General features: G+C 51.2%; 4 protein-coding genes across 4 annotated transcripts; 1 reads left to right on the top strand and 3 right to left on the bottom strand.

Annotated features, from left to right (window-relative positions):
• Nucleotides 1-1,390: 1,390 nt before the first annotated feature.
• B0I36DRAFT_347766 (uncharacterized protein) lies at nt 1,391-2,198 on the bottom strand (the record flags this gene model as incomplete). The annotated part of the gene is made up of 4 exons (XM_046156600.1): nt 1,391-1,415; nt 1,469-1,588; nt 1,648-1,710; nt 1,777-2,198. The coding sequence occupies 4 exons, from the start codon at nt 2,196-2,198 to the stop codon at nt 1,391-1,393; spliced, it is 630 nt and encodes a 209-aa protein (XP_046013409.1).
• Nucleotides 2,199-5,078: 2,880 nt separating this feature from the next.
• Nucleotides 5,079-6,229, top strand: B0I36DRAFT_347767 (uncharacterized protein; the record flags this gene model as incomplete). Its single annotated transcript, XM_046156601.1, has 3 exons — nt 5,079-5,403; nt 5,618-5,899; nt 6,048-6,229. 3 exons carry the CDS (start codon nt 5,079-5,081, stop codon nt 6,227-6,229), a joined length of 789 nt encoding a protein of 262 aa, XP_046013410.1.
• A 181-nt stretch (nt 6,230-6,410) lies between these two features.
• On the bottom strand, nt 6,411-6,629 carry B0I36DRAFT_205173 (uncharacterized protein; the record flags this gene model as incomplete). Its single annotated transcript, XM_046148822.1, has 1 exon — nt 6,411-6,629. A coding segment is annotated over one exon (219 nt), but the record flags the coding sequence as incomplete, so codon positions are not given.
• Nucleotides 6,630-12,211: 5,582 nt separating this feature from the next.
• On the bottom strand, nt 12,212-14,778 carry B0I36DRAFT_241209 (uncharacterized protein; the record flags this gene model as incomplete). Its single annotated transcript, XM_046149827.1, has 4 exons — nt 12,212-12,675; nt 12,973-13,951; nt 13,999-14,306; nt 14,358-14,778. 4 exons carry the CDS (start codon nt 14,776-14,778, stop codon nt 12,212-12,214), a joined length of 2,172 nt encoding a protein of 723 aa, XP_046013412.1.
• Nucleotides 14,779-15,542: the final 764 nt, after the last annotated feature.

The raw sequence follows: 15,542 nt of genomic DNA on the forward strand, positions 1-15,542 counted from the left end.
AAAGATTCTACACGACAACTCACACTCTGAAGTCGTCGTTGAGTGGCTGCGCACTATGTCTCCCTGAGTTTTGTAGGAGGGCGACCCAATGATACCGAGGATGCCGGCTGGAGGATTATGTTATCTCAGGTTAGATAAGGATCTCTAAATGGAGCGGAAAGCCAAGACTGCGCTCAGCTTGGTTAAGAAGGGGCCTAGGGGGTGGAGGCTTGTTATTCACGGCGAGGTAAACTTGGGCCAGCTGCGGGCTAGTACCCGGCTCGCCACTACAGCCCGCAAGACCCAAGCTGCCATCCAGCCCACATCCGTCATCGTATGCACGATCTAGGGAAAAGATAACCAGTACAGAAAGCCACATCCCATGATTGCAGGAACTCAATTATCCCCTCTACGGAATCCTTCTCCCACATGTGCACAAGGACCGAGAGACAGGGACTGATTTGTGGGACCGATGTCGAATGAAAGAGGATGATCAACCCAGGAAAACGGCCTATTCCAGAATCGGACTCCGTACTTTGCAACCCTCCACTATTGCGCGTGGGTGTGGTAGCCACCATCAGTTATACCAACCGTACTAGAAGTTCCTAAGCGGCGGTCTTGTATCGCGCGAAGCCACCCGCTCGGCATCAGCTCCGGGATCCGTTAGTGGCCCCTTGCGGCAACCGTCGGCAGCATAAGATGGTAACCACCGCCCCACTGTCGTGCTCAACAGCTCCCATCTCCTCGCAACATCGCCTCTGCGCCTGTTTGTCCCATTCTCCACAGAGTCGCGCCAGGACCATTCGTTCCAAGACCAAAGTTCGACGCCGTGCTGAGCCCACATCATACCGGCATTGGACCTCTCGGATGCGACCCTCAACAGCGTTTACGTCACATTCTTGACTTGATCGCAACTCGTTGAATGGTTTCTCAACTATGGTATGGACGACATTCCCTCGAGCAACGGAGGCCCGTCATGACTATACGAAATCTGAGCACCTTAGAGTGCTGCCATTCTTGATTTATGCACTCTTGTCATTTCTCTTATGCAATCCCGTTGCAGAAACGGTACTTTGATAAGCGGAAGGGATGGAAATTCCGTAAGGATATATTGCATAATCGCCGGCTCGACATCTTAAAGAATAACGGCACATCGAAGACGAATTGTATCGCGACCCATTCGTGTTTTGCTTATACACAACAGCAAACCAAAAACCTGGGAACAGTGCATATCTGAGCCTATGAATTGATATCAACGACGGCTAGCACTAGGAATTAATGAAGTCGCCGAAGGTTCCGTTCTGATCGAGATTGGATTGGGGCGGAACTCTCTCGCTCAACCCAGAGGAGATAATATCCTTGATCCTGTACAATTATTAGCATCACTTTTGTAAGAATCCATTCTGAAAACCTACATTTCGTGATTGTGCTCTCCCCTACATCTTCGTGTTAGTCACACTTGTTGCCATTGAAAAAGGCACTCACTTACAGCTTCTGAATGGCGTTGATTATCCTCGTGCCCTGCTTCACCATCATGAGTTCCAAATCTGCAATTTTGCCCCCTACTTTTCTAAGCTCCTCTGCCAACTCTTGCTGGTGTTGTTCTGTACTAGTGCAGGTGAGTATTGGATCATGAGATTTCTGAGCCATGAAGCCAGGCAGACTTACAGTCGTCCTTTATGAACCTGCGTATCTAAAATTTCTTGGCATTTCTGAAGAACTTGGGCGTGTCTGTCATATAGAGGCAATGTGAGCGAAATGCAGAGTGCAAGCTCAATTTGTTACGTGATCCCTGACCTTTTGCTCTCGATATCTCCAATAAAACCGCTGCGTCTGGAGGACATTGCAGCTGATGATGCCTGTTGAACATAGCCTAGGGGATCAATTTCTCCCAGGAAATACCCGCTGCTGGATCCTGGTTGACCGAGATCGACACTTGGTGGTATCTGGATTTGCGAGTGGACTTGCTCGGGCGTGTGCTGTTGAGCCTGTTGAGCCTGTTGGGCCGGTTGAGCCTGCTGGTACAGCTGCGGCTGCTGAGGCTGCTGGTACAACTGCGACTGCTGAGAGGACTGGGAGGACTGCGAGGGCTGCGGCTGTTGAGACTGTTGTAATGACTGCGACTGCGGCGACAGCTGAGCGTGCGGTGGCGGCTGCTGTGGCGGCTGAGCGTGCGGCGGTTGCTGAGACGATTGCTGGAACAACGGTGGGGGTTGCATCGTCTGCATCTGTTGAAACTGGGGATTTCCCCGGGGCTGCTGAAAGGGTTGCATCGCCTGGGGCGGGGCAACCATGGTCCGAGCACCGATGTGGAGTAACGACAGAAATCTGGTAGTGTTCCTCAAGCCCTCGAATGCCTCTCTGCTGCCAGCTCCCTTCCAAACACTCTTGGGCGGGTGGTCGAATTTATATGCAATGCATCAACTCAGTCGACCTCTCAATCTGGCTTGTTTGCTATCGCGATAATTGTCATGATCATGCAAGCAAATGTTGGGTCTAACATGTTGGTTGTGCACGCTAGTATGGAAGTGAAGCAGCCAGAAGTGGCCTTGCTCCATGACCGGGTTGCTTGAGAACCTGGTCACAGACATGGGTTGCCCTTGCCCATGAGCAAAGCGGAGGTCCGCCAAAACCGAGCATGCCGTGCCCGGACACCTCCGCCAGTATTTGTGCGATATGCGCAGTGCTCAAAATGGTGTAAGATTGGTACTGTACAGTCGCGACCACTAAACGTGTCCGCTTTTCCCATTTAATCGATGTTTCCGCACGGACCAGGAAGATGTGGCGTAATGTGGCGCACACTGTGCAGATTGCCCCACAACAAGTACCCTCCACAAGTACCGCATAGTGGAAGATTCACATCTGACCCCCTGCTCTGTCATACATGGCTTTGATCGTACTTTGAAGTACTGCTTCCGTGCTTGCTTGGACTCATACAGTATCGATCTAGCGCTGTAATAATCTTCGTAGGTTTGACACTAGATGTGCACATCTTGTTAGGTATGATCACTTATCGGTTGGACTGTTGTTAGAACATCTCTAATGGACACTAGGGACTGTGGGTTCTTGGACAGATACTTAGGTAGGACTCCGTGGTAGATACCGCAGGGTACTTCGGCTTTCGGAAAAGAACCTTAGTCTTATGTAACATCCGCCTCCAAAATCACAAGCAGCTAGCCGACCAAGCGAGACTTGATATAACAATCTGCTAATCTCCTCTTCCACAGCAACAGTCCCGTCTGCAATAGCAAAATAGCATCGCACACCTCCTTACTATCGCAGCAGGCTGAAGTCAGGGGATATATAATACTGATTGATCCAGATCCTCTTCTCAAAGATCCAGGACCCGGGGCTAACTGTCTCCTGGCGTCCTAGTGTCACGATCCTACTACTACTTGTCGGGTAATAGCGGGACTGGCTTGGGTTTATGTTCTGAAAGATGCGTAGCGTAAGCAGTATCGCACTCAAGTCGTATCGTAATCTCTCGGTTGTCGGTTGCGTGTCTCTGGGAAGAGATATCACTCCTGCACAAGCAAGATGACAAGTCGTGATTGTAGTTGATTGGAATGATGCTTAGATTGATCGCTGAAGTATAAAGGTAATGTCTGTCTATCTAGGAGATCCTCCGTCCTTATATCCTTTATCCTTCAGTCCTAGGCCGACTTGATATTGTCGCATGGCCGCTCCTTGTGTGTCGGCAAGCCGACTGCCAAGAGTCGGCTTTCCTGTCCTTTGATTATCTAATTCTCGTGGGCGTGGCTACCGTACCCAGGTGGTCCTCCGGTTGATTTGACCTGGTAACGTAAGGGGCCCACTCCTTAGCTTAACCCTTAATGAGTACATTAGCTGTTCTGTCCTGGTTGCCCCCGGTGGTCGCATGTTAGGTCGTTACACCTGGGCTCATCTTCTGACGGTAGGTGAGCATTCGACAACGACACTAAGTTTCAACTACCCTTTTCTCTTGGGACCTTTCATAACTCTAGGAAGATATACTACTCTCAAACAATTGAGCGACTAATTCATGTGGATGATGAAATTGATTTACAGCTTGGCAGCTACAATCTTGGCGCTGACATATATCCGCACTTTGTGAGCTAAAGTGCGGTGCACTAGGTTAATTAGAAGTTACGAACCTTATATTTGGAACAGCATGTAGTCCCATTAACTATGCAGCTATTAAGTATAGTACCATACTGTAATATATGGATCACCAGCTTAGGGCCAACTGGGTCCTACAATCCTGCTTTAGGCGTCCTTGGGTGCCCTATGCTGGACTTTTATTCAGCATCCCACTCAGCACTGTGGGAGAAAAACAATCCTCTTCGCGTGCGCATTTGATTGCCGTAAAATCAATGTGTCATAGCCAGCGGCTGTGTAAGACACTGGTGCCCGATATCGAATCTATTTCAGCCCAGCGTGCGGGGAAGCCACCTGCCGACTTTCTCTCCCCCTCATCCTTAGGACTCTTCCTTAGCATAAAGTAGCTAGCTCCTACAACTGAAATTACTTCGTTTTGAGCGAGATACCTCAACAATAAGCCTCAGTATAAACAGCATCAGTAAAAGCTGTGTTATGGACACCATTGTTTCGTTGATTACTATTGGATCTTTCCTTTTAGGAACTGGCCAGTGGAGTCTACTGGGATTGGGCACCGGATTTCTACGTCTTTTACACAACATCCCACTCTCGGTGCACCTCGTCATTATCAGCCAGAGGACAGACCTTAGCCTTACCAGAGAAGAAGTGGAAACGCTAATCCGAACCCTATCTGACACTGATCAGTCAGAATGAACTTGCTCGACGCTGACTAACTCTGGACCCTTGAAGGGCTTGGGAAGCTCAAGTGTGACTGTGCGTGCCCTGGGAGAATATTGGCGTGTATTAGTGTACAGTATTAATGCGTCCTTTGTCCTTAGGTCACTCCACAACACCGATCTCTGTTGGACCATGACCCACTACGAGCTGCTGCAATGCGTTATCTTTCTCGAAGCCTTGCAGGCCGAGTGTACTTCGGTGACCAGCAGGTTCATATAGCACCTCAATGGCAAATGGACCACATGTCGAGTAGCTAGAAAACATTCGGTAGCTTGCTTACTCTCATGCAGCTGGACTGGATCAATGAGCGGCTTTCTGCTAGCGCAGGTCCTGCCACAAGCTCTGGAATTGATTGGGCGTGCTGTATCCCTGATCCCATAAACGAGAACAAAGCTGACTTCGGTAGAAAAACGGTCCTCTGGCTATGCGAGAGGTTCTTGGTCAGCTTCGGCGAGCAAGTTCTGTTTCTGCAAGACGAAGACATCCATACAATATGTTCCGCATTTTCGAACCCTGATCGTCCAGATCATGAAGTGGCAAAGGTCCTTTGTATAGTGAAACGCCTTATAAAGGCGATAGCGGATGGGGAAGAAGAAGAGATTATGGTAGGTTAGAGCTGCCAATCCCTGAGCTGTGTATTAATATAAGCTTTTAGGAAGCTAGCAACGACCTGAAAGCGATAGGGACTGCTCAAATAGTGGCACTTGTGGTCGGCACTACTAAGCCTCTTCTAGATTGTCGACGTCGCTTCCTTGATCTCACCAGTGAGCAGATCCTAATATTCCCTCACCCTCGTGCAGAAAATCCTAAATCGCATTGCTAGCAAATCTGGAGGACTTAAACAGTGAGGAAAAAGAGCAGTTCAGGCTGGCAATTCGGCGCCTAATTGCTGTCAACGTACCATTCATCGGAGCTGTCGGCCTTCTTGGCAAGGACTTTGTCCACACCCGAAACTCACGAACCATAGCCAGTGGCGTTTTGCTATTTGCTGCTGGTGCATCACTTTTGGTCGCAGCGCCCATTGCCGTTGTCTGCGGTGTGCTCTCTGCTGGGTTTGGTACCGCAGCTTATACGAAGCATGCAGCGTACAAGGACGTGGAGCAACGTACGTATTCAAAACAATCAGATGGCTTCAAAGTTAGCTGACAGGCGCCTAGTCAATAAATTGGCCAGTGAACTTGATATTTTGGGATCTGCCAGTCGATTGTATCTCCTTACAGCCCTTACTAAAGCTGGCTCATTCTTCGTTGCAGGTTCAGAGGAGTATAAAGGGTACAAGCGACTCATGGGAACCTATTTCAGAGTGGATATTGAGACTTCACAGCCAAATCACTACCTGCAACAAGAAGCGCAGGCCATTTGTGCTAAGATCATGGACATCAGGTCTGTAGTCCAGAAGCATGCAAAGGATTGGGAAATCGAGTTCGCTGAATAAATCAAAGTAGAATAGGCGCTCCAAATAAGACGATGAGCTCATATACGTCCGAATGATAAGTAATTGTTCAAGTGGCCTTTTGTTGCCTAGGCACGGGTTCCCCACGAGTATATTTCCACCGACGCCGGCGTAAGCAGCTCTTGGAGTGTCTAGCCACGGGCAACCATCTATTGCCGAAAAAGAGCTCCCACGTCAATCGCGATGGCTCATCGGCCTCAGTCTCAGCGCCTTTCGACACATCAGCAAGGTATGCGTAGCATTTGGTCGACTGCTCATACCAGCGGAACTTGGGATTGATAGCCTCCGAGAGTTCGGAGCTATTGGATTTGTTGGTGCAACAGCTATCTACCCAGAAGTGTTGCATGTTATCATCGACAGCCTGCCTTGTAAAGAAATGGAGACTTCTGGTAGCCTTTCTTGTCAAGACCTGTATTTTGTGTGGCGTCTTCAAACATGTCCTCCTCGCTTTCTTCCCAGGTATCCGAAAATATCGCATACGAGGGGATGTTCTGGGACGTCTTAGTAAGGCTAAACTTGCCATCCGCCGGTCGTTGTAGAAGTCGCATAGTGGTTGAAGGGTTGACTGGCTTTGAGAATTTGGACCAATGCTTTGGAGGGTCGCGATCATCTTCGTCCATGGGGATGGCTTAGGTTGTAGAGAAGCAGGCTGAGCCGTCTTTGGAGAACAGGAGTCTAGCACAAAACACGCATTACGGCCACTGTCGGGGTTATTGCGATGAGACTGATTTGGTCATGGGATCTGCACGTCGTGCCAATCAAATCGTACAGCCATAGGAAAACGCCCATCAGATGGTGATGCATGTCGAGAGCGGCATATGGCGGGTTACCTGCCTGCCTGACCAATGGCGCCTCCTAAAGCGGGAGTTGTAGACTACAGTTGGCCTAAGCGGGTAATCCACCACTATCCTCAAGAATGGAGCATTCAATAGTTGCATACGTTATGCAATTATATCATCCTCCAAATATAGAGTTCGCTTATTCGGTCCGTCCTTGTCATAGTCTGGCACCTGTAAAGAACGCTTCACCAAATAGAGCAAAAGATCAGGCAATAACCGCAGTGGTTGGCGATTATCCAGGTGCTTCCAGTGCCATAAATACTGTCACGATCCTTGATCGTGACACTAGACTAGGGGCGATCTAAGATTTCAATAGCTCGATTTGGCAGAGCTTCTACGGCTGAATAAGGCATCTTGTTAGGCAGGGTGTCTCGCTGGAGTCCCTGCATTAAGGGGACAATGAACGTGAAACGGCCGAAGCCAGAAGTGGAGAGCCGAAGGAGCCTTTATGAACAGTACATAGTGCTGGTCGGTTTCCGCACGGCCCTAAGCCACAAGTGGGTCAATATGGCCCGTGCGGAAACATCGACTAATATGTGGTAAGCGGACACGTTTAGTGGTCGCTACTGTACTGTATCATTCTGTTAAAGCAGAACAAGGAGAACAAGCCTAAAGAAAGGAAAGCACGGAGGCATTGATGCACTAGTGAATCAAGCACTAGCTTTGCCATGCCCATACTCTCAAGCACCGTACGAGGACAATGCAGGGGGGGGGCGGTTGCATTTACATAACTTTTTGCGCTGGCCTCCACCAGGTCATTCTGTGTGGAGATGCACAGCGATTGACCTAATAGTGGATTGTGCGGCAAACACCGTGCGCGCTCCCCACTTTCCCACGAATACGTAAAGCGTTCACCTCATCGGCTGATGCCGTGCTTGGCAATATTAGTCTCGGCTCCTGTGCCAAGTGCATTCGGGGCAGCCAGCATTAGGTACACTCTTTGGAACGACGCCTTTGACCCGCTCGTATCAAAGACGGCGGCATCCTAAGCGAGACTTGTACGAAATGTCTGAATGAGAAGGGCCAGGAACCAGCCGGCGTCACTGGTTATCGCCATACTAGATGACTCGTGGAACTGACGGCCCACCATTCGGGCTGTGGCGCCTGGTATCGTCCGAACAATGTCCTTCGAGGCAAGGGCCAATTCCACCGAAGTCCGGCTCGATTTGCCTATGGGGGACTAGTGGCTACGAGCCTCGCAAGAAAAGCAGGGAGCAGGCCAGCACGCCCAAAAAGTTCCAACGTGGTCGAGAGCAGAAGTGCCAGAAAGGAACCACTTCTGGGGTAATGGTCTCTGCCCCCAGTCTGAGGTGTGGGTATCAGGCGGGATAAGTACCGTAGTCATGAATCATTGCCGACGATGACGTGTTGCCGGATGTACTGACAATTCGCAAAACTGCGCCATCGCGGCACGAGATCCACTACTCGTTGGCTGGTGGCAGGTGGGGCTATTAACTTCTACGCTTTCGAGCCACCTCCCTCCCACAATGGGAACCACAAAGTTCTGTCACTGGCACTCGTCCGGCCCTCCGCGGGAGGGCCGTTTATGACCGCCCAGAGACTTGGGAATCCGATTGAAGACGCAAAGAGGAGCTTACCCCAAGATGGTCCGGCGCGCAGCATTGCTAAGACGGATGGGTACAGGCTCACGTTAGACATCAACCACATGAAGGATGGGCTGCCGAGTTAGAACCGTTAGCAGAGCTTCGCAGCTGCACCATATGGCTCTCAGATGAATGCAGTCTGATTGTGAACCAACCAGCTAATCGGATGCGAAGATCGCCGTGCGATGACCCTCCCCCATATAATGTTATCCACATTCGGGTGAAGGGTTTCCCTGTCGCCCTGTTCAGATGAGTACCGCAGCCATTTCCGGCTCCTTCAGTGTCAGCGGCTATGGCAGAGCTTGTGCAAATATTCCTATGGAGATGAGAGAACGAGAGCTGTGCGGCGCACTCTCCATAGCCATAACCTAAAATCAGCCAATACCGCCATTTCCAACGTTCCGCGCACTACACGCAAGTATCGGCCCCAACCGCCCACCACCCTCGCCACAATGAAGGGCTGTCCCAAATATCACACCAGATGGCAAAAGGAGAAGCACCGAAAGAATGTGCAAAGCGCAAAAGCGAAAGCCGAAAAACTCGGCAGGGCCTGCAACACGTTTGTGCTATATGTCACATTCAACCCAGTAAGCCGGCAAATGGAAGGGGTCTGTCATCTGCCACCAGGAATGCAATTCCCGGACATCAATAAATTTGTAGGCTCCCCGTACTCTAGACAGGGGAGTCTTTAGCTAAACATAGCATAGGTTCGCGAGCAGCTGTTGCCTGGGAACACTGGCGAAAGTCAGGATCCGGACTTTACGCATGTGCAGATGGAGCAGGAAGACCACCGTGACCCCGGCAGTTCTCAGCAACTCGAAGCCACAAGATCTTCATGCAGCTCGCCATCACTTGACTTGAGGGAGCTTTTTGACTCAGACCCTGATGGAGATTTTGGAGCAATATTAGCCGCAAATGGGTCTCCCCCTCCCACGAGTTCTGATCTCGATCTCGCATTTAGCTCCATGGCACCACAGCCCAACCCAGGTACAGCGCTTTCGCATCATGCGGACGATCCCCTCGATCAAACATCTTTGCCAACTATGGAAGCAGAGAACAGTTTGGCCAGTGCAGACCATTCAGATTCTGGCGTCAATGACATATCCTTAAATGTCATGCCGGAGTACTCGCCAGCTGCAATACCATCTGACGATACTCTACCTCAAACATCATCAACTACGAACGAGCAAAGAAGATCAGATCGACGACGTGACGACATGGCAGGAAAAGGCGCGGGCCGGACTCAGACAGATGCAAGAAAAAGGAAAAAGCAATTGCAGAGGCTTCATCTAATGGTATGCTTGAATCAAAGGAAGTTACCTCTGATGAACTCATTTTAGTCCTATCAAAGAGAGATCGCACTGGTATTGAAAAGGGTCAACATGAGGGGAGCGCTGCTTTCAGCCCTCGTCGGTGAATGCTCTGAAAAGCTGGTGTCTATCAGAATTTGCTCTGCGCCACTAGTGCTCACCCCTGTCATCGCGAGCGGCAACTACCCAATCGCATAGCTAGGCAGGTCCCGACAGTTCGGTACGGCCCGCACGTGACGCTTTGCCAAATACCGCTAATGTAGACAGCTGGATCCTCCTCGGCCCGAACGCGTCATACTTGTGTCAAGGCACCAGGCCCCTGGACCTAGCTAGCTACCCGCAGAAGCCTTCAAAAAGTCCCAGTCGAACAGGGATCTTAGCGTGCGTCCACATGAATGTTGCATTTGACGGAACGGCTCCTCGCCCCCATGATCCGCGTCCTCATCTTCCCCTTTCTTACCGCCCTCCTGGCCGGCCACCCGGGCCGGCTCGCAGGCATTTTCCGGCACCCCGCTTCAGCAGGCCTGGTCACTGTCCCCCGTGGCCGACGACATGGGTATCACGACATTTGTGCTGGTCTTCGGCCTCACGCCCGTGGTATCCGGCCTGCTGAGCGAGATCTATGGGCGGTACTGGGTCGTCGTGTCGTGTCGTGCCGGGTCATGTTCACGATTGTCCAGACGAGATACGTGTTCATAACCTCGTTCGAGGGGATACTGGCCGCGCGCTTTGTCACCGGCACCGGAAATCGGTCCACGCTCATGGCCCTCTACTCGCTCTGTTTGTGTGCGGGCACTGGCGTGGGGCGTTCGTTCCTCCAGACCAGTGAGTTGATAAGCAAGATCATAAGCAAGGCCATCCCGGTGTTACAAATTAGCCAACAATATGTCCCTTGCTCCCCTCCTTGTGTGAATGACACGGGCATGGTGGGATACCGAGCATAGCCATGGAGAAAGGGTCCAAAATTCCCGCTCTGCAGAAGTCTATGAGCTGCTTTTGGAGCTTATTGCCGCCGCCCCTCTTCGGTGTTCAGGCATACCCCGGTGAGTGCTATCATATGAGCCGACCTTATGCCGAAGACTAGGCCTGGTGAGCGCTTCATTGTGCTGCCAATGGCGGTTGTGTTCGGCGGCTTTCTGACGCCTGTGCGTTTGCTTGGATACCGGCTCAGTTGTTGATCGCGCGGAAGATGGTGGTGGTGATGAGATAATAGCACGCGGCAAATGAGTCATGTGCTACAAGAAGTACTGCAGAACGATGACATTTGTGAGCAGCGGCGCTGACAGATCCATCTATGTAACATTAAGCCGTACCACAAACTATGCTTTGCGCTCCTCCCTGAACGCGGACTTTGGGCCCGGCTTTTGCTAATAGCCAAACTCTTGGGCTATCTCCAAGTTAGCCTTGCGCACGCTGCCTCCTGCGTGCGCAGGTCTGGCCTGGAGGTGCCCACTCACGGCTAGCTGCGGGTTGCGCACGCTACCTCCTGCGTGCGCGCCTGCAGTCTAGACCTGCGTACGCTGCTTCCTGCGTGCGCGCCTGCAGTCTAGAGCTGCGTACGCTGCTTCCTGCGTGCGCGCCTCCAGTCTAGAGCTGCGTACGCTGCTTCCTGCGTGCGCGCCTCCAGTCTAGAGCTGCGTACGCAGGAGGCAGCATGCGCACCTCGTAGCTAGCCCAGGGTGCCAGACCTGCGTACGCCGCCGTCTGCGTATGCACCTCTAAGTTAATCGTGCACAAGTACATCGTCACTAGTCTCGTGTGCGCGGCCTCCTGCCTACGCAACTCGAAGCTGCATTGTATTGGTTTGGTGGCCCTGGTACCAATGCCTAGATTACCCGTGCTCGAGAAGATCGAGGAGAATGATCGTCCGTGTCTCGTCCTCTGTAACCCTTGCGAAACACTTTCTCTCCCACCTCCGTGCAAGCCTTTCGACCTGCAACAAGTCCATCGCATCCACCACTACTGTTTCACCTAATATCCACTTCAAGGTTGACTTGATTTCAATTTTGATCTAATCGCTGGCGTTGTAGCGCTTAGGCTTCAGCACCGAAACCGATGTGCTAGGATTGTGCGGCCGTACTTGATCTGGGTTTTATTTAAAGAGTAGCACAAAAGACTTGAAGCCATCGCGATGGTTCTCCAGAGGCGGGTTTACACACTGTCATCTAGTCGCTAATTTATACAGTTTTGCCATACCTCCAACCAGTATGATTAACACGTTCTACGCGGTGAACTCTCTTCGGTCGTGGGGTGGTGGTTGTTCCCCTGATCAGAGGAAACATCACTCTGCCCCAGGGCATTGCTTATCTTCTTTCTCTTACGCGGGTGCTGCGGTTCATGCTGCCGTATTTCGACGGGACGTGAGTTTCCTTGGCCGTGTACATAGCTAGCTTCTTGCACCTTGATCTTCTGTTGCAGACTGTCTAGCTCAACTTGCTTAGACTGACTTTCTTCGTTAAGCTCACATAGCTCGGCTTTCTGTGTTTGGATTGAAGCCTTAAGGTTATTTAGCCTGGCTTGCTCAGACTGCCTTTCTTTGTCAAGCTTAAATAGCTCCGCTTGTTGTATTTTGATTGCAGCCTCCAGGTTCTTTAGCTCTTCTTGCTTACGCTCCCATTCTTCGACAAGCCCACTTCGCTCGGCTTGCTGCGTTTTGATTAAGTCCGTCAGGGTATCTAGTTCAAATTGCTTAGACTCGGTTTCTTCGTCAAGTCCGCGTAGCTCTTCTTTTCGTTTCATTACTGAAGCTTCAATACTGGCTAACTCAGCCCTTTTCTCAGCCACAACTTGCGTGAACGACTGAAGGATAGCTTCCTCGTCGAAGATGTCTTCCTGATCATGGCTTTGTGCCTCCTGTCCCTCCGCATTCTCCCTCTCAGACCTATTGGCTGCTAGCGCTGTCTCTGCCATAATGGCATCGGCATCATCCGTAGCCAGTAAATTATCAAGTTGAATTCCAGCGGGAAGCTCACGACCAAAGAAAGCAAAGTAAACGGAACGGCGTACGAAGATTGACGTCATCAGCGGGAAAGCGCTCATCAGCTCTACATGAAGATTCGGGAGAAATAGCGACTCCCTATCCCGCTCATGGTCCATTTTGTGAGGTAAACCCCATCTCACTGGGCCTTCATTCCGGTCGCTAGTCTGGGTGCTCGAAGATGCTTCAGCTAGAGGTACTAATTCTGCACTTTCGAAGACTCCCGTGATCTGATCAACTATACCCTCGAGGTTCTTGTACATATATCGTCCCGGCTTCATGACGGCCAGAAGAGCTGTTCGGGCAACTTGTCGCGATGGTGACTGCTGAAGTATATTCCTTCTTGGCTCCGATGTGAACCCGAGCCGGGACGCAAGATCGGCTAAGCGAAAGAGCGTCACTTCATCCCCTTTCTTGCGTGGCTTGGCTCGGATATGAGCCTTCTGCGGCGCAGCTGGTAGGTCTTGATAGATGCGAAAGGCGGCTAGCCATAGCTGGCGGCAGCCCAAGGCGAATCGAGTCGCCACGGGCCCGGGTAAAAGCTTGTACTCAGACTCCGAGTATTGTATGATGCATTGTTGCTGGCCTGAACTTCCGTCTGTTAACATGCTTTCCAGACAGCCTTCGATAGTGTCTCGTGAGCCTAGATGCAGTAACCTTCTCAGACTCTCGACAGCACACTTGAGATACTTCAAATCTTCGAAAAAGGTATGAAGGGAAGGGATCAAAGTGTGCCTAGACACTGTACAAATCTGGGACCACATTTCCCCTCGCGCTTGCTCGGTGAAGCCCCCAAGGATGTGGCCACTTCTCAACTTGTCTAGAAGGGAGGAATGGTCTGACTGACAGGCCCCAGGGGCCATCCCCTGCAACGCCCGAATCGTGTCTGCATCAATTTTCTCCATTTTATTCTTGTCATCCCCACATATTGTCCTCCACGTCTGTCCTATACATCGCAGGTAGGCGATGATCGGCTGGAGACGGTTAGAAGAGTAGCATGGAGTTTAGACGGGGATAATACCTCTTCACATCTCAAACTCATCATTTGATGTATCACCGTGAGCCTAAAGCCACTGAACAGAGCAGGGACGATTAACAAGTCGTCGAAAGCTTCTAGGAAGGCCTTATTACGGCTCAGCTGTTCAAAGAGGTTCCTCCGGTTCTTTGATAGAGCTGAAAGCTGCCCAAGCCATAATCGCTCGAAGTATTGATTCTTCTGTCCGTGAACACCTTGATATTCACGAATCTTGCGATAAAACTCTCCATCGCTCGGTGCTTCCCGAAAGTCGTGCTCCTCAAGAAACAACCTTCTCAAGTCATCGCTGAGGTCTAGTATGGCTCACTGTTAGCCTTGGCCTGCTCGAGCTAATGGTTACTTACCTTCTAGAAAGAGATCTACTATCCAGCGGGTTTGGGCACCATCAAATGCCTCACAAGCTGCCAATGCCTTCTCGCCCTGTTGCAGGCACTGCAGCTGGGTGTTTGGTGGTAGCTCAAGTTCTACATAAGGCTCTGTCTCTTCTCGAAGCCTCTGGGCCTCTATATTGGCATTGCGAAGACAAGAGTCTAAGAGTTCTGGGCTTATGATAGCCTTCGCGTGGTGCCGATGCTCGTCTGCGCGAAAGCCCTTTTCCTCGCGAAACTTGCGCTTGAATGGCTCGAGAATTCGCCTGTCTGGGGCCATCTCGGTCGTCCATCTCGGCCCAGCGAAGCATAAAGCGTTTACACGGATGGAAGCTACGCCACAGAACTTGGCACGGCGTTCTTGGTCAAGCCGACTGTTCGTTTCCGCGAACGCCATGTTTTGGAGACATATACTGTAGGTTGGAAGAAGGGTAGCATGCATGGCAGCCTAGCCCATTTAACTTTCATCTTCGAGGAACGTGGGTCCTAAGCGCGAAGCGAACGCGAAAGTGGCTTCCCAATGCTACAGTAACAGCGTCTCCTCGAGGACATCGCAATATCCATCGCACCGCTCAGTACTGTAGCAATCATCCGGAACTGTGACACTACTGTACTGTACCACCGTCAGAGAAGGGCCGACCATCTAGCAACGTCCGCTACTGTTTATGGCTTATCAGAGGAATGATACCGGTGTTCGGCTCGGGAAGTGGCCAAGGGCCAAATTTGGCCTCTTGTAGTTGAGAGCAGGATACGAGGTGGGCCCTTTCGCTCGGAGTAGCGATAAGCCAAAATCAAGGTCAATCTCAGACCTATATAATGTGCCTTGCTACCCTCTATACATTTCTCATCTTCCCAACATGTCTCATTCCACCGCCTTGATGTCTACAGATACTCAGATTCCTTCTGTGATTACCCCCCAGGACAAAATCAAAGAACCAGAACGTCGCAACGGCTTACTCAGTCCTGAAGCAACACCAGCGCCTGACGATGGGCGAGTCGCAGCTGACAATGGGTGTCGAATGGCCGCAGGGGGACGCCAGACCCCTGAAGCAACACCAGCGCCTGATGATGGGCGAGTCGCAGCTGACCATCAGCGTCGACTTGCGGCAGGGGGACATCAGACCCCTGAAGCTTCGACTCCCCCGCCGGAAAGCCAAAGTA

The sequence above is a fragment of the Microdochium trichocladiopsis genome (assembly GCF_020744255.1).
Source record: "Microdochium trichocladiopsis strain MPI-CAGE-CH-0230 chromosome Unknown B0I36scaffold_4, whole genome shotgun sequence".
In the NCBI taxonomy this organism is placed as follows: Eukaryota; Fungi; Ascomycota; class Sordariomycetes; order Xylariales; family Microdochiaceae; genus Microdochium; species Microdochium trichocladiopsis.